Source organism: Ranitomeya imitator, chromosome 8, assembly GCF_032444005.1.
Source record: "Ranitomeya imitator isolate aRanImi1 chromosome 8, aRanImi1.pri, whole genome shotgun sequence".
Lineage (NCBI taxonomy): Eukaryota > Metazoa > Chordata > Amphibia > Anura > Dendrobatidae > Ranitomeya > Ranitomeya imitator.
This window is the reverse complement of record NC_091289.1, coordinates 14,353,653-14,379,985: the sequence shown is the minus strand read 5'-3', so window position 1 is coordinate 14,379,985 and position 26,333 is coordinate 14,353,653. Positions and strand designations below refer to the sequence as shown.

At 42.3% G+C, this 26,333-nt stretch overlaps 1 protein-coding gene and 1 long non-coding RNA gene across 4 annotated transcripts in view; one reads left to right on the top strand and one right to left on the bottom strand.

Moving 5' to 3' along the window:
* Positions 1 to 11,879, bottom strand: part of LOC138647384 (solute carrier family 26 member 6-like) — a 22,832-nt gene extending 10,953 nt beyond the window's left edge. Inside the window, exons 1-7 of one of the 3 annotated variants that reach the window (XM_069736340.1) lie at positions 11,689 to 11,879; positions 10,753 to 10,892; positions 9,971 to 10,081; positions 8,888 to 9,054; positions 7,191 to 7,355; positions 4,772 to 4,924; positions 104 to 186 (exon numbers count right to left, since the gene is read on the bottom strand). In XM_069736340.1, the coding sequence (XP_069592441.1) occupies positions 104 to 186; positions 4,772 to 4,924; positions 7,191 to 7,355; positions 8,888 to 9,054; positions 9,971 to 10,081; positions 10,753 to 10,892; positions 11,689 to 11,831 (962 nt within the window). In that variant the 5' untranslated portion in view covers positions 11,832 to 11,879. The remainder of the gene's footprint in view (positions 1 to 103; positions 187 to 4,771; positions 4,925 to 7,190; positions 7,356 to 8,887; positions 9,055 to 9,970; positions 10,082 to 10,752; positions 10,893 to 11,688) is intronic. The other 2 variants (XM_069736342.1, XM_069736343.1) reach the window with 2 other exon arrangements.
* LOC138647385 (uncharacterized) lies at positions 10,066 to 26,333 on the top strand. The gene is made up of 3 exons (XR_011314954.1): positions 10,066 to 10,127; positions 25,501 to 25,603; positions 26,199 to 26,333. It is a non-coding gene; the product is annotated as an uncharacterized lncRNA (long non-coding RNA).

Genomic DNA, 26,333 nt, shown 5'->3' with positions numbered 1-26,333 from the left:
TGTACAAGAATATAACTACTATAATACTACTCTAATAAATACACGCTGAAATAGGCATGTAGAAGGATATTGCTAGAATTAATTTTAATACAAAGATACAAACCCAGTAGGAATATCCCCCACAATGCCAACACCATAATTTTCAGTAAGATTCATTCCATATGACACTGCAGTAGAAATGATGAGCTGGTGGACAAAAGAAGATGTAATCAGACGTTTTACATATTGGTCATGTAATATTATATAATAATATGTAACACTAATATAAGTAGAGGACTCTAAATATAATCTGAGGAGGATTTAGCCTGTACAATAGAACTATTTTTCTTAATGTCAGGCGCATGTAAAATGTGTCTATTGTTCATTTAACAGTCCTAGAATTAATTATTGTGATAAACTTTTGTATCAGTAAATACATGAAGCACAACTCCCCATGTCTCTGAAACTTGAGGCATAGAAGCAGAGGTTATGAAATCACTTCTGGCCTTATTGTCTCTAATTTGCAGTGTGAAGCAAGAACCTGATGTTAACAGACAGTCATGGCCAAAAGTGTTGACAGCCTTGAAATTGTTCCAGAAAATGAAGTATTCCGCAAACAAATTATTACAATTACACATGCTTTTCTATGCACATGTTTATTTCCCTTTCTGTGTATTGGAACAACACACAAAAACTGAGAAAAAAAGGCACATTTGACATCATTTCACACAAAACCCCAAAAAATGTGCCTGACAAAGTTGTTGCCACTTTTCCAAAATTGTGCATAGACAACTTTTTTCAAGTATGTGATGCTTGTTCACACAGGTGCGGGCATTATGAAAATCACTCAAAATCACAGAAGAAAATCCGGCTCACCACCCTTCTGGAGCACGGATAGCACCTGGGCAGGGTGCAACAGCCAATGGAGAAAGCAGAAGAATCCAGCTCACAGATAAAATCCAAAAAAGTGCATTTTATTATCCAAGGTACATGAAGCAAAGATTAAAATTGTGTGTTCACAAAAAAAAAATACAGGCATCTTTAGACGCGTTTCGAGCGACATGCGCTCTTTGTCAAAGAGCGCATGCCGCTCAAAATGTATCAAGAATTTCAAGAGTGCCAACACTTCCGGCCACGACTGTATATATGTTTTTTTTTATCTATGTATATATGCAGTAAAGGAAATCATTATTTGATCCATTGCTGATTTTGTAAGTTTGCCCGCTGACAAAGACATGAACAGTCTATAATTTTAAGGGTCGGTTAATTTTAACATTGAGAGATAGAATATCAAAAATAAATTCCAGAAAATCACATTGTATAAATTATATACATTTGCATTTTGCAGTGAGAAATAAGTATTTGATCCCCTACCAACCATTAAGGCTATGTGCACACGTTCAGGATTTCTCGCAGAAAATTCCTGAGAAAAAGCTGACATTTTCTGCAAGAAATCCGCAAGAAATCTGCATGCGGTTTTGCCGCGTTTTTTTCCGGACACTTCGCAATGCATTTTGTAGTGGGAAATCTGCAAAAAAAACGCAAAATTAATGAACATGCTGCGGTTTTACTGCGATGCGGTTTTTTTCGCGGAAAAAAAACGCATCATGTGCACAAAACCTGCGGAATTCATTCTAAATGATGGGATGCTTATTGTATGCGGTTTTTTTGCGGTTTTATAGCGTTTTTATCGGGAAAAAAACGCGGAAAAAAACGCAACGTGTGCACACAGCCTAAGAGTTCTGGCTCCTACAGATGCTCCTAGTCAACTCGTTACGTGCATTAAAGACAGCTGTCTTACATAGTCACCTTTTATAAAATATTCCTGTCCACAGACTCAATTCATCAGACTCTAACCTCTACAACATGGGCAAGACCAAAGAGCTATATAAAGAAACCAGGGACAAGATCACAGACCTGCACAAAACTGGAATGGGCTACAAAACCATAAGTAAGATGCTGGGGGAGAAGGAGACAACTGTTGGTACAATAGTAAAAAAAATGGAAGAAATACAAAATGACTGTCAGTTGACATCCATCTGGAGCACCATGCAAAATCTCACCTCGTGGGATATCCTTGATCATGAGGAAGATGAGAGATCAGCCTAAAGCTACACGGGGGGAACTTGATAATGATCTCAAGGCAGCTGGGACCACAGTCACCAAGAAAACAATTGGTAACACATTACGCCGTAAAGGTTTAAAATCCTGCAGTGCCCGAAAGGTCCCCCTGATCAAGAAGGCACATGTGCAGGTCCTTTATTCACATACGTGCCATGGACAAAGGTTAGATGTGCAGGACATGTGAGACATGCTGAGGAAGGAGGGGACGACGGCAGTTTCGTGATTACTGGGTCCTGGACCCGTAGAAGCGAGTAATCGCAAAACGGCTGTCGTCCCCTCCTTCCCCCGCATGTCTCACATGATCTGCACATCTAACCTTTGTCTATGGCACGTATGTGAATAAAGGACTTTTGGATTTATCTTCATGCTGGTGAGTGCTACACCTTTTTCCTTATACTGTTCATTCGGAGTTGTACTGAATTTGTGTAAGCACCGTTACCAGCTGTTATTTTACTGCAGCATTCAGATTGATGTGGATCCGTGTCTGAGAAGTGGTGATTTAGTACCTCAGTGCCGTCAGAATTAACATGTGTAGGCCCGTCTGGAGTTTGCCAATGAACACTTGGATGATTCTGTGAGTGATTGGGAGAAGTTGTTATGATCAGAAGAGACAAAAATTGAGGTCTTTGGCATTAACTCAACTCGCCGTGTTTGGAGGAAGAGAAATGCTGCCTATGATCCAAAGAACACCGTCCCCACTGTCAAGCATGAAGGTGGAAATATTATGTTTTGGGGGTGTTCTCTGCTAAGGGCACAGGACTACTTTACCACATCAATGGGAGAATAGATGGAGCCATGTACCATAAAATCCTGAGTGACAACCTCCTTCCCTCCACCAGGATATTAAAACTGGGTCGTGGCTGGGTCTTCCAGCAAGACAATGACCCAAAACATACAGCCAAGGCAACAAAGGAGTGGCTGAAAAAGAAGCACATTAAGGTCATGGAGTGGCCTAGCCAGTCTCCAGACCTTAATCCCATAGAAAACTTAGGGAGGGAGTTGAAGCTCTGAGTTGCCAAGCGACAGCCTCAAAATTTTAATGATTTGGAGATGATCTGCAAAGAGGAGTGGAGCAAAATTCCTCCTGACATGTGTGCAAACCTCATCATCAACTACAAAACACATCTGAATGCTGTGCTTCCCAACAAGGGTTTTGCCACCAAGTATTAAGTCTTGTATGTCAGAGGGATCAAATACTTATTTCTCACTGCAAAATGCAAATACATTTATATAATTTTATACAATATGATTCTCTGGATTTTATTTATCTCTCAATGATAAAATTCACCTACCCTTAAAATTATAGACTGTAAATGTCTTTGTCAGTGGGCAAACTTACAAATAATTAATTCCTTCACTCTGTGCGCATATGTATGTATGCATGTATATGTGTGTATATATATATATATATATATATATATATATATATATATATATATATATTTATATATATACATTGTTTTATAATTGTCGCTCTGCTCCCTGCAATACCACTTCTGACCACATGGAGTGCCATGTAGAAGAAACTTGGCCATCAGTGGGACTAAGCATGAAACAGGTATGAGTCTGGGTGTGTGTATGGTGGGGAGTAGGGTTGAGCAAAACGGGTCGAAATTTTTCAAAAGTCGCCGACTTTTGGCAAGGTCGACCCGACCCCTGTGTGGGGTCGGCCATGAAGTCGGCGATCTTTTGAATCTGGAATCGGAATTCCGATACCAATTCCCGATATGTTTAAGATATCGGGAATTGGTATCGGAATTCAGATTTAAGTGTAAAATAAAGAATTAAAATAAAATATATCGCAATACTTACCCTCTGACGCGCCCTGGTACTAACCGGGAACCTTCCTTCCTTAGAATCAGCCTTCCAGGACCTTGCGGTGACGTCGCGGCTTGTGATTGGTCGCGCGGCGGTCACATGGGCGGCCGCGCGACCAATCACAAGCCGCGACGTCACCGCAGGTCCTGGAAGCGCTGATTCTTAGGAAGGACCTTCGGTGACGTCGCGGCTTGTGATTGGTCGCGCGGCCGCCCATGTGACCGCCGCGCGACCAATCACAAGCCGCGACGTCACCGCAAGGTCCTGGAAGGCTGATTCTAAGGAAGGAAGGTTCCCGGTTAGTACCAGGGCGCGTCAGAGGCTAAGTATTGCGATATTTTTTATTTTAATTCTTTATTTTACACTAAAATATGGATCGCAGGGCCTGAAGGAGAGTTTCCTCTCCTTCAGACCCTGGGAACCATGGAAACCCAATGCACTGCATTGGGTTTCGGGTTTCGGCCGACCCCGACCCCGACTTTTTTATAGGATCGGCCGATTTCACTCGACCCGACTTTTGAAAAAGTCGGGTTTCGTGAAACCCGACCAGATGCTATAAAAGCAAAGGTCGCTCAACCCTAGTGGGGAGGTTTCAGCTAATGAAAATATATAAAGGAATTGAATTGATCTCTATGCCATTTAATATATCATGGTGTGTTTAGAAAGCGCCTAAAGGATTGCATAATTAATTAACTTTACTTGTAATTCCACTCTTGATCGATACTATCATACAATGTTTTAATGCGCCACCTAGTGGTGAAATATTTAATGTGCATAGAAAATAACTTTTTTGCAATGTATCAAGTACTGACTATAAAGTTGTGACCCTTAATGAGAAGTATTTACTTACCACCACCAGTTCTATAGGGATAGGCATACATAATTTGGAATGGAGCCTTTGATTAACTTCTTTTACAGCAAAAAGGAAAACCAAGGCAACGAGGCTCACAACAAGCGTGCCAATGTTCGTCTGGTGGATTCTGCGAAACAAACTAACTAAAGACTGAATAAAATAAAAAAAATAGTATCAATATATGCTATTTGTAGTAACTTAGGTGATTTCTCAGGCTATAATAGGCGCTATATTTAATGAGAAAAATAAATAAATTGCCTATATTATTAGGGCTGCATTATAGGGTGGGGCTGCGATGGAGATCAGATAGTTAGGATTGAGATACCTTCCAAAATTTTGACCCGAATCTGGACATCCGAACCCCTTTCTATGGTCCCATGGTGTTCTTGATCCTATTCAGTAGAACCTCGGAAATTGCAGGAAGATAAAATATGGCTGCTACAAGTTTATGCTGACATGGCCCAGGGGCCCGCCCCAGGTTTGTGAGCCCCTTTTTGCTTTTGTTTTTTTTATTTCTTGCCTCCCAAGTGCTCTAACCATTTTATTTTACCGTCGATAACATTGGCAATCATGGCTTGTTTTTTTTTTTTTGCATTACAAGCTGTATTTTTTTTTTAATTACAATTTTCTAGGAGGCAAAGTAACAAAAAATATGGATTCTGACATTTTTTTTTACGTTTTGATGTATGGGATAAATATTCTAACATTTTATTAGTTTGTACAGAAACGCTCATGGCAATGACAATATCAAATATGTTTACAATTTTTTTTAGATTTTAATAATGTTCCAGAAAAAAAATAGTGATTTGAACTATATATATATTTTTTATATATTTTTAATACTTTTTTTTTTTACATTTTGTATTAAGCCCTGCTAGGTTACTTTAAATCTGTGTTTATTTTTTCTACTTTTCTTGATTTTTGTAAAGTTTTTGGGAAAAGTACGGTGATTTTAAATTTTTTTTTTTTTTTACATTGATTTTTTTATACATTGTATTTGGTCTCCTATGTGACTTAAATCTGTGATTGATTCTGCAATACAAAGCGATATTGTAATATTACGGTTCTCCTATGAAGCACAGGCTAGGCTTCATAGGTGTACAAACATGGCAGACATAGAGGCAGTGTCGGACTGGGGTGCCATGGGCCCACCAGTGACTTACTCTAGGACCCCACTTTTCACCTACATGACAATGTGACATTATCCTCAATCATAAATTTCTATAACAATGGACTGGGTAGATTGGTAAATGAATAAGATGCCGCCTTTGTCTGTACATAGTGATTCAAGTGTATTGTGTGAAGTACTGCTCCTATAAGAGGGTGGTGGCCGGCTCCTGCACAGGGGCCCACCGGAGGATTCTCCTATGGGCCAGTCCAAGCCTGCATGGAGGCGTTCAGTAGGCCCCTGGCTCACATGACGGTGTCGTCGGCACCAAATTTCCAACCTGGGTTTGGAAATATCATGATATTTTAGATTGTAATGTTGGCCTGTATGAAGTGGCAGCCTTTACACATTTCTGCCCCTGTACAAGGCATTGCCCCTCGTATTATGGCTGCAACTCACAGCCCATAAATCCTCAATACTACTAATTTAGGTGATCAGACTGTGGCTTGGTCGGGACTGGCGGTTGCAATAATACTTGTCAATGTCATGGGGTATTCTAAGAACTGCATCATAAAATGGCCGGAGTTTAGCAAACCCATTCCCTAAAATTGGCTGTTTTTGGAGGCGTTACTGGGATTAGGGATTATATGGCCAAATTTTGCATTCAATGTTTTGGTACATATGGAAATGCTTTGGCCCTACTGTTGGGGTCAATCTGAATAATAATGCAACTCATTTGTCCTCTAGAATTTGTAGAGAAATATCCTTTATTTCAATGGCTGCCAGTAGTGCCAATGCCAGAAACAAACAAAAAAATAACATGAAGCCTCTGGGGATTATATGGCTCTCACTTATCAAAAACCGTCTAACATAAAGAACCGCTAAGGAAAAACGGACGCTGGACTGTGATGGGTTCCTAAGGCCAAGAAAAAACAGGCCTTGTTGCACATAGCAACCAATCACAACCCAGATTTCATTAATTTACACTACTCTGTAAAAATGAAAGCTTGGTTGTGATTGGTCTTAAGGGCTTCAAAACAAAATTGACCTCGCTGGCCATAAACAACCAATCACAGAGCAGCTGTCATTTTTCCACAGCAGTATAAGAAATATAAGGTGCGCTTTGATTGGTTGCCATAGGTAACGATGTGACTGAGGTAAATGAGGCCTACTTCCTGTAGTTTATCCTCAGACGAGTATAATACAGCTTCTTGCTGTAAGTGACTAGTAATTTGTGTTTGTATTTATAGGTTAACAGAACTGATATTAATTCTAGACAAACATTGACACCATGGCGTCACAACTCACATAAATCAGTGACAGAGGATGTGAGCGTTCACTCAGAGGAAGGCCGAATATATGTTTCAGTTGGGACACGGTGACGTGAATGGTAGCTGCGGTAGTGTAACCCCGGACCAGCGGCTCTGAGAGGTAAGTGACCACAAATCCGAATTGGACGAGCCCCAGGATAAGCTGCGAAAAAGTGAGAACAAACACCAGCCAGACACATCAAGATGTGGTTATAAAGAACGTGACTGGATTAGGCTACGAACACTGCGGATATGGCCACTGTCAGACATAAACACATGATAGGTGGCCACAGTCACGATAGATGCCGAGCCATCCGTCCATAATAGGGAAAGTATTCTAATTTACTGAGATAATGACTTTTGGGTTTTCATTGGCTTTAAGCCATAATCATCAACATTAACAGAAATAAACCCGTGAAATAGATCACTCTGTGTGTAATGACTCTATAGAATATAGGAGATTCACTTTTTGTATTGAACTGAAATAAATTAACTTTTTGATGATATTCTAATGTTGTGAGAAGCTCCTGTGTGTGTGCATATAACGAAGTAGCCACTTTAGTATGTAGGCTGTGTTAGTTCAGAGTTAGGCTGTGTGCACACGCTGCGGTTTTTGCTGCGGATCCGCAGCGGATTTGACCGCTGCGGATCCGCAGCAGTTTCCCAAAGTTTACAGTACCATGTAAACCTAAGGGGAAAAAAAAACGCTGTGCACATGCTGCGGAAAATGCCGCGCGGAAACGCTGCGGATTATTTTCCGCAGCATGTCAATTGTTTGTGCGGATTCCGCAGCGGTTTGCAACCAGCACCAATAGGAAAGTGCTGGTGAAAAACCGCAGAAGAAACCGCAAGAAAATCCGCAGTGAAAACCACAGCGTGAGCACATACCCTTACAAAGTAAGGCTACAGTCACACTATCAGAATGTTGTCAGTATTTGTAAGCCAAAACAAGGTGAGGAACAATCAGAGGAAAACAAGAATGGAAACACATCACTTCTGCATTTTTTCACCCACTCAGTTTTGGCTTGCAAATACTCATGTGAAATATTGACCAAATACTGATAGTGTGGCCGTAGCCTAACAACTAGACTCCCTGCCTAGGTGATCGTTATGTGATTAAATGTGGTTAGAAGGACCTAGAGGAGTTTTCTCACCATCTTAAACTGGTAAAATTGCAAAGTGATTGTAAAATAAGCAACTTTGCAATCTACTTGTCTTTAAAAATTCTGTCCATTCTCAATAACTGAAAGATTTTTTTTATTGGTTACTGCTAGTTGCCTTGGTAATCGGCCACCTATGCAATATATGGCCTGTGGCCGTCCTCTTAGACAAGAAGAGCAGCACTTACAAGCTCTTTGCTTTACATCTTGTTAGTGCTGCTCTGAAGCTGGACCGATCAGTGCGCCTGTGCTCCTTTTCCAAGGGCAAATTTTTTTTTTTACTTGCAGCATCAGAAAGCAAGCAGATCGGGCAAGCGGCACAACCATTCCACTAGTCCGGACTGTCAATCGTTCAGCAGTGCACCATGCCTGGTAAACAAGAAGCCGGGAGGCTGGGAAGCGATGCACTCCTTAAGACAGCACGAGACAACCCCTTTTATTATTTTCAATATATTTGAACTGATGTTACTGTATGGTACACAGGCTCCCAGCAATGACCTGACTACTGGTCATATGAAAGCACTGAGACTCTTACCTGGAATAACCCCACCATTAAAGTCATTGCAGCCACCAGCTCCACTCTGGCTTTGTCTCTTGCTACAGTATCAATGACCGTTTCATTTATCCCAATCACAAAGTTGTCATTTGGTACCAGAGACTCAGTGACGCTGCCAATCATAATGGAGACCACTGCAAAACTGCCTGAAAAGAAAGCACACACTTGTTACAATCTTGTGCACGATGCGTCCGAGCCCTACATATATGCTGGGAAAAGCACATGCTATGATTGATCAGAGGCAGAAAGGAGCAATTTGCATTCTGATCTGTTCTACATTGTGGACTAATCTGATGTTTGAAAAAAAGAAATACCCCCTAGCATCGAACCAGGTGCTCAACTAAGCTGATAGGTGAATGTGTCACTTATTGATTGCTTCCTGCATTTAATGAACAGTTTGACCCATTTGATTCTGATCAACTTGATTTTTAATAAATATCTGAATTGGCTAATAATAAGGGGTTGTCCAATGTAAGTGACGATTTTATTTTCTACTTAAATGCATATATTTGAGGCTACAAACATTTGCAATCAGGCTTCACTATAAAATAACAAACAGGCTTTTCTATTCTGCATATTAAACTCTGATCTTGTAGACTGTGAGCCCTCACGGGCAGGGTCCTCTCTCCTCCTGTACCAGTTGTGACTTGTATCAAGATTATTGTACCTGTTTTATGTATACCCCTCCTCACATGTAAAGCACCATGGAATAAATGGCGCTATAATAAATAATAATAATAATAATGTGGTGTTTGGTCAAATATCAGCTGAGACGAGCTAAGAAAATGCAGATAAGGGAGTTATACACTACCTGTCAGACCGTCGTAACGTCTGACCGACAGATCCCCCAGTTAACCTATTCTGCATCCCACAATAGACCGTGAAGTACAGAGGCTATGGATGCAAAACGTGCAACATTTTTAATGAAGTCCAATTAAAAGTATTAATTTTAGCCCTAAATACATTTTAAAAAAAAAGTTCCCACAAATTGAACAACCCCTTTTAAGGTTCAGACTTAATTTACCTTATCAAGTATTTCTCTTGCAGTTTACTGTGACTTACCGACTGACACGTGTCTAGAAGTGCCAAAAAACGAGTAGACAAACACTGGGAAGAAGGAGGAATACAATCCAAAAACAGGTGGCACTCCGGCCAAAAGAGCATATGCCAAACCTGCAGAAGACAAAAGGGACAGATTACTCGGGACTGAACCGAAACTGTGAGTATATAACAATCCGTCGGTGTGTGTCATATTCTATTCACCTGATCATTTTTCGAATGCCATCATAACTCGTTGCCCCCTTTTGTTAGATTGTTCTTCATAAGACAGAGGAAGACGCTACCACAGGTTTAGATGTCTTCCCTGATTAATGTAACTGTGAGAGCCACTAAATCCATAGAAGAGAACAACTGTCAGATGACAGAGGCTCCATTCACTGATATAGGAATAGGGGCAGCAGTAAGAAGCTTCATGTGATTGGGTTGTTTTCTGTCTCATATCATGGAGAAGGTGAAGATTGTGGATGAAAATGGGCAGATAACGTGCCATAGTTGATAGAACAGTTTGTACGGTGAGGTATTTAAAAAATCATTGTTCCAACTATGCAGAATCTATATCATATGGGCAAAAAAAGAGGCTGCCAGGACATGGCGTTGGACGTGGGCACTACAGACCCACCAAAAGAAATTTTGGTGAAAGTCCACCCTTCAGCTCTACAGAACAAGTGCATTAGTTAGATCATGGGTCTACTAGAGGGTCAATTAATCCTCATTTGGAATTGTTTGTCCCTCTTAGAAAAAATCCTTGGAAACTTGAAATTATTCCGGTGTCCAAATACACTCACCTTGTGGAAGTTGAAGGATCCCCACACTGATCCCAGACACAATATCCCCAAGAAACCATTCCTTGAATGGATAGTGAGGAAGCCAGTGGAGAATCGGGAAGAAGTGGAATACCAAGGCCTTTGCTGCTGATCGAGAACATCTATAATGTAGACCATGACATATGTCAATGATGGGACTAATAGTTGACATGTCCATTAATATGCCTATATTCAGAGTTGCTCCTGGAAGTTTATACCATCTACCCACACTTGATACCTGAATATGTACAGTTTCCGTATAGTTTTGTATAGTGTTTGGACTCTTGTGCTTTCACCCAGCCAATGGCTATGGGCTCTACCATCCAAAAATGGAGTTGTAATGGTGCACCTATTTAAAATGTTGCTATGTTGCCCTTTCTGCTATGGACAACCAATGCAAAGTGCAATTGGTTGTATAATGCAATCCACCAGTTCAGAAATAAAGGACCCCAAAGTTTACTTAAGGGAAATTAAGGTCAACCTTTAAGGGTTTCTCCACCTTGGACAATAATACTTAATAGAAGAGTTATTTAATAGTAAGCAGGTCACAAGGTGTCATTCTGCAGGGACAAATATATATATGCTTGGATAAGCGTTGAATTTCCCTGCAGTGCCCCCACAGGAGATATGAAGTATTGCACTGTGTCCACTGTCCATTCGTACCAATGGTTTGTCTGTGTGATGCAGGACAGGACAGATATTCCAGAGCGAGAGATGCTTTTGGTACCAGCACTTTACTGTAGCCAAGAAATGGGGATTCTGAAAAAAGGACCCACTCAAATAACTCATAATTGCGTAATAGGGTGAATTAAAATTGGGTTTCTAAACTGAACAACCACTTTAAAACTAAAAGCAGTAAAGAAATAATAAAACAATGCAGGTTTTTCTGTTAAATGTAATGGCAGACTCCCAACTTACTTGACTTTGCATTTGGCTGCACTGATGAGGGACCGTATGGTATTAGTGGTCCTGGGCAATGATTCCCCAAGTTCTTGCTCATGAAACACAGGACGTTCAATGCAGTATCTCACATCTCGATACTTCAGCTCCTTGTTCTCCATTACTGAGAATTAAGTAAATCTACTAACACTGTAATAATCTCCTTTGCATGAATGGTGTAAGTGTTCAGTCCCACATATATTGGAGAAGATCCTGCCAAGACACACAAAAGCATCTTCAGCTGGTGAACAGTAATATGTTTGTGCACCAGGTAGTGATTAGTGAAAGACGATACACCTGATCAGACTTGTATTAAATTATAGTATTATTCCATATTCTGTCAGCTCTACCTGCCCTCCATGTGCATTGTGTGGTCTAACCTTTCTACTTGACCTCCACGTGTAATGTGGGGTCTGACACTCAATGTCTCCCCTCTATGCGTTGTGTAGGGTCTGTTACTTTGTACCTGTCCTCCATATGTAGTGCGGGGTCTGTTACTTTGTACCTGTCCTCCATATCTAGAGCAGAGTCTACCACTCTCTACCTGTCCTCCATGTGTAGTGCGGGGTCTGTCGCTCTCTACCTGTCCTCCATATCTAGAGCAGAGTCTACCACTCTCTACCTGTCCTCCATGTGTAGTGTGGAGTCTGTCACTCTCTACCTGTCCTCCATATCTAGAGCAGAGTACCACTCTCTACCTGTCCTCCATGTGTAGTGCGGGGTCTGTCGCTCTCTACCTGTCCTCCATGTGTAGTGCGGGGTCTGTCACTCTCTACCTGTCCTCCATGTGTAGTGCCGGGTCTGTCACTCTGTACCTGTCCTCCATGTGTAGTGCGGGGTCTGTCACTCTACCTGTCCTCCATGTGTAGTGCGGGGTCTGTCACTCTCTACCTGTCCTCCATGTGTAGTGCGGGGTCTGTCACTCTCTACCTGTCCTCCATGTGTAGTGCGGGGTCTGTCGCTCTCTACCTTCCATGTGTAGTGCGGGGTCTGTCGCTCTTTACCTTCCCTCCATGTGTAGTGCAGGATCTGTCACTCTCTACCTTCCCTCCATGTGTAGTGCTGGGTCTGTCGCTCTCTACCTTCCATGTGTAGTGTGGGGTCTGTCGCTCTCTACCTTCCCTCCATGTGTAGTGTGGGGTCTGTCACTCTCTACCTGTCCTCCATGTGTAGTGCGGGGTCTGTCCCTCTCTACCTGTCCTCCATGTGTAGTGCGGGGTCTGTCCCTCTCTACCTGTCCTCCATGTGTAGTGCGGGGTCTGTCACTCTCTACCTGTCCTCCATGTGTAGTGCGGGGTCTGTCACTCTCTACCTGTCCTCCATGTGTAGTGCGGGGTCTGTCACTCTACCTGTCCTCCATGTGTAGTGCGGGGTCTGTCGCTCTCTACCTGTCCTCCATGTGTAGTGCGGGGTTTATCACTCTCTACCTTCCCTCCATGTGTAGTGCAGGATCTGTCACTCTCTACTTTCCCTCCATGTGTAGTGCTGGGTCTGTCGCTCTCTACCTTCCATGTGTAGTGCGGGGTCTGTTGCTCTCTACCTGTCCTCCATATATAGTGCGGGGTCTGTCGCTCTCTACCTTCCATGTGTATTGCGGGGTCTGTCGCTCTCTACCTTCCATGTGTAGTGTGGGGTCTGTCACTATCTGTCCTCCATGTGTAGTGCGGGGTCTGTCGCGCTCTACCTTCCCTCCATGTGTAGTGCGGGGTCTGTCGCTCTTTACCTTCCCTCCATGTGTAGTGCGGGGTCTGTCGCTCTCTACCTTCCCTCCATGTGTAGTGCGGGGTCTGTCGCTCTCTACCTTCCCTCCATGTGTAGTGCGGGGTCTGTCTCTCTCTACCTTCCCTCCATGTGTAGTGTGGGATCTGTCACTATCTGTCCTCCATGTGTAGTGCGGGGTCTGTCACTCTCTACCTGTCCTCCATGTGTAGTGCCGGGTCTGTCACTCTGTACCTGTCCTCCATGTGTAGTGTGGGGTCTGTCACTCTCTACCTGTCCTCCATGTGTAGTGCGGGGTCTGTCGCTCTTTACCTTCCCTCCATGTGTAGTGCGGGGTCTGTCGCTCTTTACCTTCCCTCCATGTGTAGTGCGGGGTCTGTCGCTCTCTACCTTCCCTCCATGTGTAGTGCGGGGTCTGTCGCTCTCTACCTTCCCTCCATGTGTAGTGCGGGGTCTGTCGCTCTCTACCTTCCCTCCATGTGTAGTGCGGGGTCTGTCGCTCTCTACCTTCCCTCCATGTGTAGTGCGGGGTCTGTCGCTCTCTACCTTCCCTCCATGTGTAGTGCGGGGTCTGTCGCTCTTTACCTTCCCTCCATGTGTAGTGCGGGGTCTGTCGCTCTTTACCTTCCCTCCATGTGTAGTGCGGGGTCTGTCGCTCTTTACCTTCCCTCCGTGTAGTGCGGGGTCTGTCGCTCTCTACCTTCCCTCCATGTGTAGTGCGGGGCTGTCGCTCTCTACATTCCTTGTGTAGTGTGGGGTCTGTCGCTCTTTACCTTCCCTCCATGTGTAGTGCAGGGTCTGTCGCTCTCTACATTCCCTCCATGTGTAGTGCGGGGTCTGTCGCTCTCTACCTTCCATGTGTAGTGCGGGGCTGTCGCTCTCTACATTCCTTGTGTAGTGTGGGGTCTGTCGCTCTTTACCTTCCCTCCATGTGTAGTGCGGGGTCTGTCGCTCTCTACCTTCCATGTGTAGTGTGGGGTCTGTCGCTCTCTACCTTCCCTCCATGTGTAGTGTGGTGTCTGTCGCTCTCTACCTTCCATCCATGTGTAGTGTGGGGTCTGTCACTCTCTACCTGTCCTCCATGTGTAGTGCGGGGTCTGTTACAAGCAGTGTGCAGGCTCCAGACCTCAGAATAAAGGAGCATAAATGAACGGCTGGCAGCTTCTTCATATCATCTATAGGAAGCAGAACGTTGTCTGACAAAATGAAGACTGTTGATCCGCTTGTGAGCAAATGTGGATGTTAATACAAGCTTTATCCATGTTCACTTTCAGGTGTAATGGTAAACTTGCGGTGCAGGAATATTCTACCTTTCTATTTCAAAATAATGCCACCTTTTAAAAACTTCAGAGTAGATAAAGGATGAAGAGAAAAAGGTGCTATTGTGCCGAGACTCAATAGCCCATTGTACCTGGTAGATTAGCTTTGCACATGATGGCTGCACTAGGACAATTGCCCCTTTTTGCCTGTTCTATAATCCAACCTTGACGGTTTTCACTTGCTCGTTAGTTATAGGTTCTGACGTTATTTGTTCAGCTTTGTATGAAGTAATAATACTTCATTCCCGTCTTATATGAAGCGATTACGATGCTCATTGAGGACAGTCTCATAAGGGGCTGTTGTGTTCTTTAGTCCCCGTATGGGTCTGTAATTTTACACTCTACAGGAATTTAGCTGCCAAATCTGGGTCAATAGACATTAATATTGTTGCATCTTGTAGGCAGTCCCTACTAGGTAAAATGGTAATTCTTCTTGGATAAACTCTGCAGTATGGTTTACCCAAGTACTTGCAACATAGAGCTTTTATATAATTGGCCTGTTTTGGTAAAGGGAACATTCTTGTTTTTTTTGGTTTCCGTTTTCTCCTCCGCTTCTTCCCAGAGCCATAACTCTTTTATTTTTCTGTCCACATAGACATATGAAGGCTTGTTTTTTTTTGCAGGACCAGTTGGGGGGAGGTGTTTATTTTTTTTTGCTGCATCTGTTTATATAGGACAGATGAAGACAATGATGGAGCAGAGAGATGGAGCAGGGAGCCATCAGTTACCTGTTCCACCATCCAGCCGATGCATGCCTCCTGCAGTGTCTGAGGCACCGAGCGTCCGGCGCGATGACATCACATAGACAGACATATGTGATGTCATCACATAGATGACATCACATAGAAAGGCGCCTGCTGTGCCGAGCCTCACGCAGCATAGAGCAGTGCAGGTCGTTTTTAACTTAGCCCATTCTAGGTGAAGTGAAACTGTGGAGGCTTCATACTGTCTGAGGGGCACCAGGTGTGAGGTGGTCCCGTGGAGGCATACTGTGGTGGCTTCATAGTTTGTGAGGGGCAATGTTGGGTCGTCAAACTATATAAGGGAGCGTTTAATTGTAATTGAAAATCTTTAATTAAGAAAAAGAATAATCCGTATTCTGTAAAGCTTGCCACCATAGGTTAGGGCATGCATAACAAATTCTCACACGGGCACATGGCTCTTTTCAAGGCAGCACTCTTAGGTGTTGAAAAATCTGAGGTTTTGCTGCAAAAACTATAATGGGAAATTGTAGGACTTCATTCTAGAAAAAAATAACCTTTATTTGCAGAACCAGTAATACCCCTTTAAGAAATTATTCTTACAAGTAATTTTTCAGGCTTTTTTTTTATATGAAGAAAAAAAATCTTCAAATTAAATTCTATTAATATAAAATGATAAAACAAATAAGATTGACTTACTTGTCTTGTATCATCTGTCTTCCTTTGCTACAAACCCCATCACCATCCTAATCCCGACCTATCCTGTTATATATAAGGCAGGGGTGGCATAGATCTGTGCAGGTGAGAGGCTAAAGCAAGTTCTTGTCTGTATAATGTGTTACCAGGGACTTGTGAATTGCTGATCCGTGAAGACACCTTCTATAGAAAGAACACATAGTCCTGACCTCTTTAGGCTTCTGGCCAAATGGACAAACCAACGATGAGAGCAAAATCCTAATACAAAACTGGAAACCAACAACATTCTAGTTGTGGTACATTATTGCATGGTGGATGGGCTTTGGGTCCCTCTACATTATGTACATTTGTGTGGGGTAGCACCTCATGCATCTTTTAGTGTTTTTCTGCTAGCAAGACCTCCACAAGCCAACATCCAGGACATATCTTTTGGTGATCATAAAGACCAAAGGCAAATTATAGTCCAATTAGTAAAGCAGTATGTCAGAATGTAGCCTAGTGTTTTACCAAACCCACTCATGTCTGCATCTGGAGATGAGCAATGCCAGCGGTGCAACCCGCCACCCATGCACATTTTAATGAATGCTGACATGGCATGTATCCTGGTAGGTAGGTATACAAAGTGATACCATCTGCGTTGCTCACCTCCAACTATGGAAGTGAGCTGCGCTGGAAAACCCCTTTAAAGTGTCTTTTGTTACACTTCTGTCCCATATCAGGGCTGTGCTCCCCTCACTGTGGTTGTGCTCCATGTCGGGCTTTGCAGATTGCCCATCGTGATCCCATGTGATCATCTGCCTGGGCCTATATAAGGCCCATCAAGACCCACACCTGGTCTTGGTATTAAGACTCTTCGTTTGTCTGTGCACCGTGACAAGCTCAGCACTTGTCTGTGGCTCCCAGTACCTCTGCTACCTGTTCTTGGTCTTCCAGGACCTCTACTACCTGTTCCTAGTCTCCTAGTACCTCTGCTGCATGTCTTCCTGCGGCTTTCAGGACGTCTTTTGCAGCCTCTGGCTTACAGGACTTCTGCTATCTGTCTGCGGTTTTCCAGGACGACTGCTACCTGTTCCCGGTCTTTCAGAACCTCTGCTACCTGTTCCCGGTCTTTCAGAACCTCTGCTACCTGTTCCCGGTCTTTCAGAACCTCTGCTACCTGTTCCCGCTCTTTCAGAACCTCTGCTACCTGTTCCTAGTCTTTCAGAACCTCTGCTACCTGTTCCCGCTCTTTCAGAACCTCTGCTACCTGTTCCCGGTCTTTCAGAACCTCTGCTACCAGTTCCTGGTATTCCAGCACCTGTACTACCTGTTTCCAGTCTTCCAGGACCTCTGCTATCTGTCTTCAGTTTTCCAGGACGACTGCTACATGTTCCTGGTCTTTCAGAACCTCTGCTACCAGTTCCTGGTATTCCAGCACCTGTACTACCTGTTTCCAGTCTTCCAGGACCTCTGCTATCTGTCTTCAGTTTTCCAGGACGACTGCTACCTGTTCCTGGTCTTTCAGAACCTCTGCAGATCCCTCACGGTCCCAATCAGAGCATCTTATTGAGGACTAAAATAAAAAATGGAGGCCATAGTGTCTCCATTACAGCTACATTGCTACGCTGTGTCCCAAGGAGAAAAGTTATTCTTCCACACACCAGCACTTTTCTGTGCTGACCGTTTCAGCACCTATATAAATGCAAGTCAGTAGCCCTATATACTCCATTTACAGTCACATTTACCCATAAGTGCTAATTATTGTCCAAAGGAAACCCAAGCTCCATTATTACATGTAGGCACATGAGCAATTAGCGAAGCCCTTGATCACACCACACATTTTTTCTAGATTCTTTAAAGGCAGACTTTTCCTAGTTGGGCAGTAGCTGTGGATTGGACATCAATAGAGTATATATATATATATATATATATATATATATATATATATATATATATATATATATATATATATATAGGGGAGTGTTGGTGGTTGTTCTGTGGACCTGTTAATGAATCTTGGAGCCCTATGTCCTGGGACTGCAGTCCGTAGCACGGAGCGGGAACATAAACCTTTTGGGTCCACTGCACCTGCTCCTAGCACACAGTGTGCGTGCGAGCTGTACATTAAAGTAGGAAAATTATAAAATTCCTGTATTTCCACTAATGCTGGTGTCATCCACCGAGAATAAAATCTTAATACCTTTCCCAAATAGCCTATTTATTAATTTCTTTCTCACTAATAAGAGGGCAGATTTGAGTGATGCATACCCAAGTCTTAAGCAATACTATGCAGTGAGCGTGCTGTAATCATTCCCCGGCGCTTTGATTGACAGCTTTCCAGCGTGTGTGCACAGCATATGTCTGCAGACCGGCTGTCAATCAAAGTGCATAGGAGTGAGTAAAGCCGTGCAACTGTATCGTCCCCAATGACCTGAAGTGAGCGGCTACATCTTAACTTTCTCCCTACAGTCGCTGCTACAGTAATCCGACTACACAGGATTTAAACACTATTTACCCGCGGATTGCCCCCATAGCTGCAGGTAAATAACATTTCTGGAAACTTCCTTTTAAACATAATATATTTGTTAAGGCCTCTTTCACACTTCTGTCGTTTAGGAGCCGTCGCAATGCGTCGTTCTGTGGAAAAAACACATCCCGCAGGATGCGTTTTTTGCCCATAGACTTGAATTACCGATGCATCGCGATGTATGGACACACGTTCCATACGTTGTGCACTGGATGCGTCGGTATTTGGCGGGCTGTCGTATCGAAAAAATGTGCAAGGGAACGTTTTTTCGTACGTTGTGTCCTGCATTTCCTGCCGCGCATGCGCGGCCGGAACTGCGCCCCCTCCTCCCTGGGACTTTACAGTGGGCGCGTTGAAACACTGCATCCGCTGCCCACGTTGTGCAGAACTTGCACAACGTCCGTCGGTACGTCGCGCCGACACTTATCGACGGCCCCGTACTGACGGAAGTGTGAAAGAGGCCTAAGGCATTTCAGCTAAACCCCTTCGAGGGCATGGGTCATGATTTGTTGCTTTTTATCGCCATAAAAATAGAACAAATAGTTAATTTCCGCTATAGTTTGTAGTCTGTGACCATTTGAGCTATACACAAAAAAATATATAGATTTTTAATAATGGCTTTTTGCACAACGCGGAGAAGTTGCTTTTTTTGTTAGATGCAAAGAATAAAAAAGAAATTGATTGCAAAGATGAAAATAAATATTAAAAAGGGGCCTTCCACCGTTTGATTCTTGGCACCCCAGAAGATCATATAAAAATAATGCAAACTCAAGCCCAGCAGATACTTTCAGGTAGATGTGCAATGTGAGCAATGGAGAGGCGTCAGTGCTGCCATGAGGTCCATGACCCCATAAAACAGCTGATGGGCAGGGGTGCTGAGGTCAGGCCCCATCAATTTAACTGAAGACCCATCCTAAGCATAAGCAACAAACTTCTGGCTGCCCGCTGTCCCCACTAGAGGGCGCTAATTGAAAACAGATTCATTACTGAATTCCATGAGAGCTGTTCTCTGCTTTATACGTTTAACCTAACGGCAGTAACATTAACTTTCTTTGGAAAAAGAAGTGGGATCAACGTCACTAAGGCAGTGGCCTAAGGCTTCACTGTGGTATAGAAAAGCATTTGATTAAACACAGACAAAGTAATTTTACAATATTTTATTTTCAAATCTGGAGTTTTACTTTTACAATTTTACAAGAAAAAAAAAAAGAAAACTTTTTTTGTTTTGTTTCATTCTTCGACCAACAAATAAAAAACAAACAAAAAAACAAACAAATTTCCTGCTAGAGCAGATATGTCCCATATTTTTCTATAGCTATTGGTGTTTGTAAAACATTTGTACTAAGTTAATAAGTTATTCCAGATATGCTTTATAGATCACTAGGGATTCAACCACTGGTTCCACCAGTGATCCTGAAAATAGAGCTCTGCAAAGTCTCATCTGAATGGAGGTCGATTTGAGCATGTGTCCTCCGCTCCATTCATCTCAATGGGACTGCTGGAGATAGCGGAGCGCTGCACTTGTCTGGCTCTGTTAGCATCCTAAACGATAAAGGAAGCCACCTCACACAACAATGGCCGTCGCTCCATTCAAACGAGACACAGGACCCAAATTCTTGTGACTTTTTCTTCCCTTGAAGGGGAAGCTAGTCCTGGCACAGCCTCGGAGTAATCAGCCAAGACACGTAGTCCCCGGCCGACTTTTCTAAATACGTTTCCTCCAAAATTCTGCAACGTTTCAGGGTAAGACCACCTAGTCTGCAATCAAGGGTCTGATTCATGCTACCCCTATTTCTGGCAACATGAATCTTATGATATGTTCACTTTAATGAAGGCAAATTTTTATTTTGATTTTTTTTTTTAAAGAATTTTTACTTGATTTTTTTTTTGTTTAGAAAGTGGTGTCAAAATTTGTGTGTGTATATGTATATATTTTATATAAAGTTTGAAAAATATTTTTTGAACTCATGAAAAGGAATAATACTTTTCAGAAATCTACTCTTTCCTTTCCCTGGGACAATTTAAAAAAATAAAATAAAATAAACAATATTGCTTAAAAATAAAAACATTTCCATTACAATCCTTTCTGTTTGATAAAGTAACAAAAAAACGTGTTTTCGAGTCATTTTTTTTTTTGGTGATAATAAACAGCATAAATATTTATCAAAACACAAATAAACAAAAAAAAGTCGCTTACAAATGAGTCACGTAAGTAAAATAAATAGGCCGTAGTATAAATATGCGTAACAAATAGATTTCTGAGATTCAATCTTTATATACATTCTGAAAAAATAAACAGGTTTGTTCATTTTTCTGTTTAAACAACAGATAACAAAGAGCCAAGAACAAAACACGCCAAGACCACACGCACACGTAGATGTATGCCGATACACATACGTATTTGCCGGCATACTGCACCATTTTCCGAGTTGCATGAATAGTTTTATTTATACGTGGGTTACTTTTTCTAATTTTTTTTTTTATTTTTAATTTTTATACAAAATGTCCATCTGCGGGAGTCACACGATAGCCTGCGCTGGAGCCGTGCGGCACACAACAATCCCATACGTTTCATCGTCTTTGCAACACTGATACATGCAGACATTTTGGCAACAGTGATTTACAGTGATCAGAACGGATAATCGCTTGCATTTTCCCTTATCTGCTTTCATCGATGGCCGTACAAGAGGCGACAAAAAGGCGATTCCATCCAAAAAGAAATTCCTTACTTGTAGATTTTTGGTTTAAAGCGCCCCACTGCTTACAAACCTCCATCACTAATTGAATTCTGAGCTACTTTGTCGGGTATATTACTTTTTTGATCCTGGATATATAACATTTTCTGCCTATTCAAATAGGTGTTATTTGTACCTTTCAAAAATCTCTGTGAATCTGGAAATCGTCAGCAAGTAGCCTGAGTGTAGTTTATGGCCATTGCATAGTAATTATGTAAAAATTATTGTATCTGATAGTTGAGAAATCCACACATCTGGTCTGATTTGTCATTTGTTTTGATAAATTATTGGTAAAGTTGAGCAAAAAAATTTGCAGGACCTTGGTCGCCTTTGATCACCGAATCGGAGCCCTGCAAACGTCGTTGTGCCTGTCAGCATGTCGGGTGCCTCTTCTGATTAGCATGCCTCGACAAGATGAAATACTTGCGGCGTAATGCACACAAGATGTCAACCTGGGGCCACTAATCAGAAAGATGCCAGCAGCTAAGAGGAGGTTTCCAGGGCTTGGGCTACTGACGTGGCCTCTGGACCAGGTATCCGTAAATCTTTTTGTTCAACTGGAAGCTTTTTCCTCGTCTAATTTCCTCTCTCAGCCCAGAAAATGTCTTCATACTGCAATTGTAGGCAATAGTGTCAGCCTCCTAGTGGCCGCAGCATACACCCCCATGGTTCCTGTGTCACCCCAATGAGAGGCGATAGAGAAATGTCTTCGTACTGCAATTGTAGGCAAAGATGAGCACTAAATAAGACCAAAGGTTTGGTAACATACGGCTAATTCGTTAAAGTCAAGTGCTGATTATGAAAAAAGCTGCATACTTTCACAAAGAGCCCCAAACCTGTGCATGGGTTGTACATGGTATTGGAGTTCAGAACCATTCACTTCCATGGGACTGAGTTGTAATACCAGACAGAACGAATGTTCTGAACGATGTTTTTCTAACAAACTCTTAGGGTATGTGCACACGTAGAATGGTCCACTGCGGATTTTGCCGCAGCGGATTTGATAAATCCGCATTGAAAAACCGCTGCGGTTTTTACTGCGGATTTATCGCGTTTTCTATTGCGGATTCCGCTGCGGATTTACACCTGCAGTTTTCTATTGGAGCAGATGTAAAAACGCTGCGGATTCCGCACAAAGAATTGACATGCTGCGGAAAATAAAACGCTGCGTTTCCGGGCGTTTTTTTGTGCAGCATGGGCACAGCGTGTTTTGTTTCCCATAGGTTTACATTGTACTGTAAACTCAGCGGCAAAATTTGCATCGTGTGCACATACCCTTAAAATGTTGCTGTGATTTCCTGCTGAGAGAGCGGGAGAGAGCTTCCTATTGTGGACACAGAGCTGTGCAAAAGCAGAGACTGCAAACTGTGAAATACTGAAAAAAAAAAAAAAAAATAACAGGGGGACAGATTTATTAATGGTTGCATGAGATCAAAGGAGAAAAAAAAAAAGATTGCACTAAAATGATTGAAACAGAGCAGGGCTCATAATATAAATGCTGCAATTAAGTAAGCGCACCCACGTCATCTCATGGCATTTATACATGTACCAGTGCAACAAATAAATCAACAGCAAATATGGCACAAACATTGAGGATGGGTTATCCACAACATACGTGATGCAGAAGATTAATAACGGCTTGTATTAATATGGCAGATGTCATGAGCTGCGCCACGTTAGCGCTTTTAACCCCTTTCTGGCTATATGTATGAGGCTCTTTGTGCTAAATGAGGAGGTTACTGATCGTGTTCACTTTTTACGTGCAGGGAAAATGCAGCAGGGAGCAGAGGAGACGTAACCACACCTGTGTGCTGTTGGACATTAGAGGCATTGTATAAAAGTAGCTCTTTTAACATCAATCTGTAAAAAAACGTAACTTTATTTGAAGCAAATTGGCAGTAATATCTGTACAAAGACGCACTTCTTAAAGCTGCAGTGAAGGTTTGTTTCAAGTAACCCTGCATCCGACTCTGGTGTGTTACCTACACAGAATGCGGCCAATCTGTGGGCTGCTAACAAGTGACATGTAATAATATCATTAGAGGTACGAGGCACAAGGGGGTCTCTAATGAATCAGGAGGCTTTACACCTCACGGAGATCTTGTCACCAGTCCTCACCGACACTGCAGCATTGGGCAGTCCTACATATGGCGTATACGCCATCCAATATTGTTGTTGACAAACCAGGACTGTATATCGAGGATGATAATCTTTATACCGATTTCTAAGAAACAGTATAGGTTTTTTGGATGCTATGCAGTGCGGGGGTGGGATCGAATCTTTAGAGGATATGTCCACCTTTGAATATTATATAATAGTTTAGACTTTTCTTCACGGTTTCAATGTGGCTTTCCTTTATAATGGAAGTCACAATGCTCTGCCATGCCACTCATATGAGCAATATCAGCAGCGCCAAACAGACCTGACTTATAATGGAATTTATCAAGTTTTGGTTTGTTTTCCCATCAAGTCTTTTCAGGCTAAGAAGTATTATGCAGGTAGATTCTGCATTGAGTGACTTTGTAAAAACATTACTGATCCTGTATTGATTCTGAGTTACATCCTGTATTATACTCCAGAGCTGCACTCACTATTCTGCTGGTGCAGTCACTGTGTACATACATTACATTACTGATCCTGAGTTACATCCTGTATTATACCGCAGAGCTGCACTCACTATTCTGCTGGTGCAGTCACTGTGTACATACATTACATTACTGATCCTGAGTTACATCCTGTATTATACCGCAGAGCTGCACTCACTATTCTGCTGGTGCAGTCACTGTGTACATACATTACATTACTGATCCTGAGGTACATCCTGTATTATACCCCAGAGCTGCACTCACTATTCTGCTGGTGCAGTCACTGTGTACATACATTACATTACTGATCCTGAGTTACCTTCTGTATTATACTCCAGAGCTGCACTCACTATTCTGCTGGTGCAGTCACTGTGTACATACATTACATTACTGATCCTGTATTATACTCCAGAGCTGCACTCGCTATTCTGCTGGTGCAGTCGCTGTGTACATACATTACATTACTTATCCTGTACTGATCCCAAGTTACATCCTGTTTTATACAAGATCAGTAATGTAATGTATGTACACAGTGACTGCACCAGCAGAATAGTGAGTGCAGCTCTGGGGTATAATACAGGATGTAACTCAGGATCAGTAATGTAATGTATGTACACAGTGACTGCACCAGCAGAATAGTGAGTGCAGCTCTGGGGTATAATACAGGATGTAACTCAGGATCAGTAATGTAATGTATGTACACAGTGACTGCACCAGCAGAATAGTGAGTGCAGCTCTGGAGTATAATACAGGAGGTAACTCAGGATCAGTAATGTAATGTATGTACACAGTGACTGCACCAGCAGAATAGTGAGTGCAGCTCTGGGGTATAATACAGGATGCAACTCAGGATCAGTAATGTGATGTATGTACACAGTGACTGCACCAGCAGAATAGTGAGTGCAGCTCTGGGGTATAATACTGGATGTAACTCAGGATCAGTAATGTAATGTATGTACACAGTGACTGAACCAGCAGAATAGTGAGCGCAGCTCTGGAGTATAATACAGGAGGTAACTCAGGATCAGTAATGTAATGTATGTACACAGTGACTGAACCAGCAGAATAGTGAGTGCAGCTCTGGTGTATAATACAGGAGGTAACTCAGGATCAGTAATGTAATGTATGTACACAGTGACTGCGCCAGCAGAATAGTGAGTGCAGCTCTGGAGTATAATACAGGAGGTAACTCAGGATCAGTAATGTAATGTATGTACACAGTGACTGCACCAGCAGAATAGTGAGTGCAGCTCTGGAGCATAAGGCTACGTTGCCATGAAAAGCTTTTGGTGAGTTTTTGACTGATTTCTGTACCCATTATGTAAATTTTGATACTTGTGTTTTTTTTATTGTATTTGATTTTTTTAACATTAGTTTTTGATTCTGTATTTTATGTCTCTTCTTTGCTGTGTCATGCTTTAGTTTTTTCATACTTGCTGGTATTTGGCTTTGACAAAAATGTATTGACATACTTAGGTGCGGAGTACATACGTTTTTGATTAAAAACACTTGTGTGTTTTGTATCTGCAGATTTCCCACATCTATTGTAAGTCTTTGGGGAAAATCTGCATAGAAAACTCGGCGTGCCAGGAAGAGAAATTGCCATGCTGCGGATTTGAAGCTTTCACCGCAGGTCAGTTTACTCCGAGTAATATAAAAGCACAGCTCCCAGGAGATTTCTATAAATCACATCCACTTTGCTGGAACTGTAAGACGCTGCATTAACCGAGGCTGCGTGAGAAACGCACCAAGAGCTCATTATGGGAATGTAGCCTAAAGTAGGATGTAAATGAGGATCATTATAATAAGATGGACATTTCTGTCTGTTGACTGACTGAACTTTATATGAATACTAGATAATAGTGAACATATCCTTTAAAATTTTCCAAGTAATTTTCGGACTTGATGCAACCCACATAATGGCCGCCTATAGTCTGTAAAGGCAAGCGGTATACAATTAATTTCCCATTTGTAAGGAATTCCAGAGACCATAAGATATTTTCATTATAGTTTCTTTTTATACAATCATATTACAATACACATTATTTTTCCCCTCTCACCCTGTGTCATAGGTTCCTCTTAATCCACCAGACTTTCCACTACTTTCTCACATCCCACTGATAAGCAACCCTCCATAACAACAGCGTCTGCACTGGAATGATATCGACAAATTACTCCTAAAAATAAGGATACAAATTTTCTGTTTTTTTTTTCTCTCCTTTTTTTAGCTCTGATTACAAACGTAGAAAAATGTATAAAAAATGTCCATTCAGTTCCGTGAACTTCTCTTCCCCTGATGACCATCTATTTAAAGGAGCCTCCCGCAGCAAGCGTTTCGGACGATACATAGATACAGCGTTCGG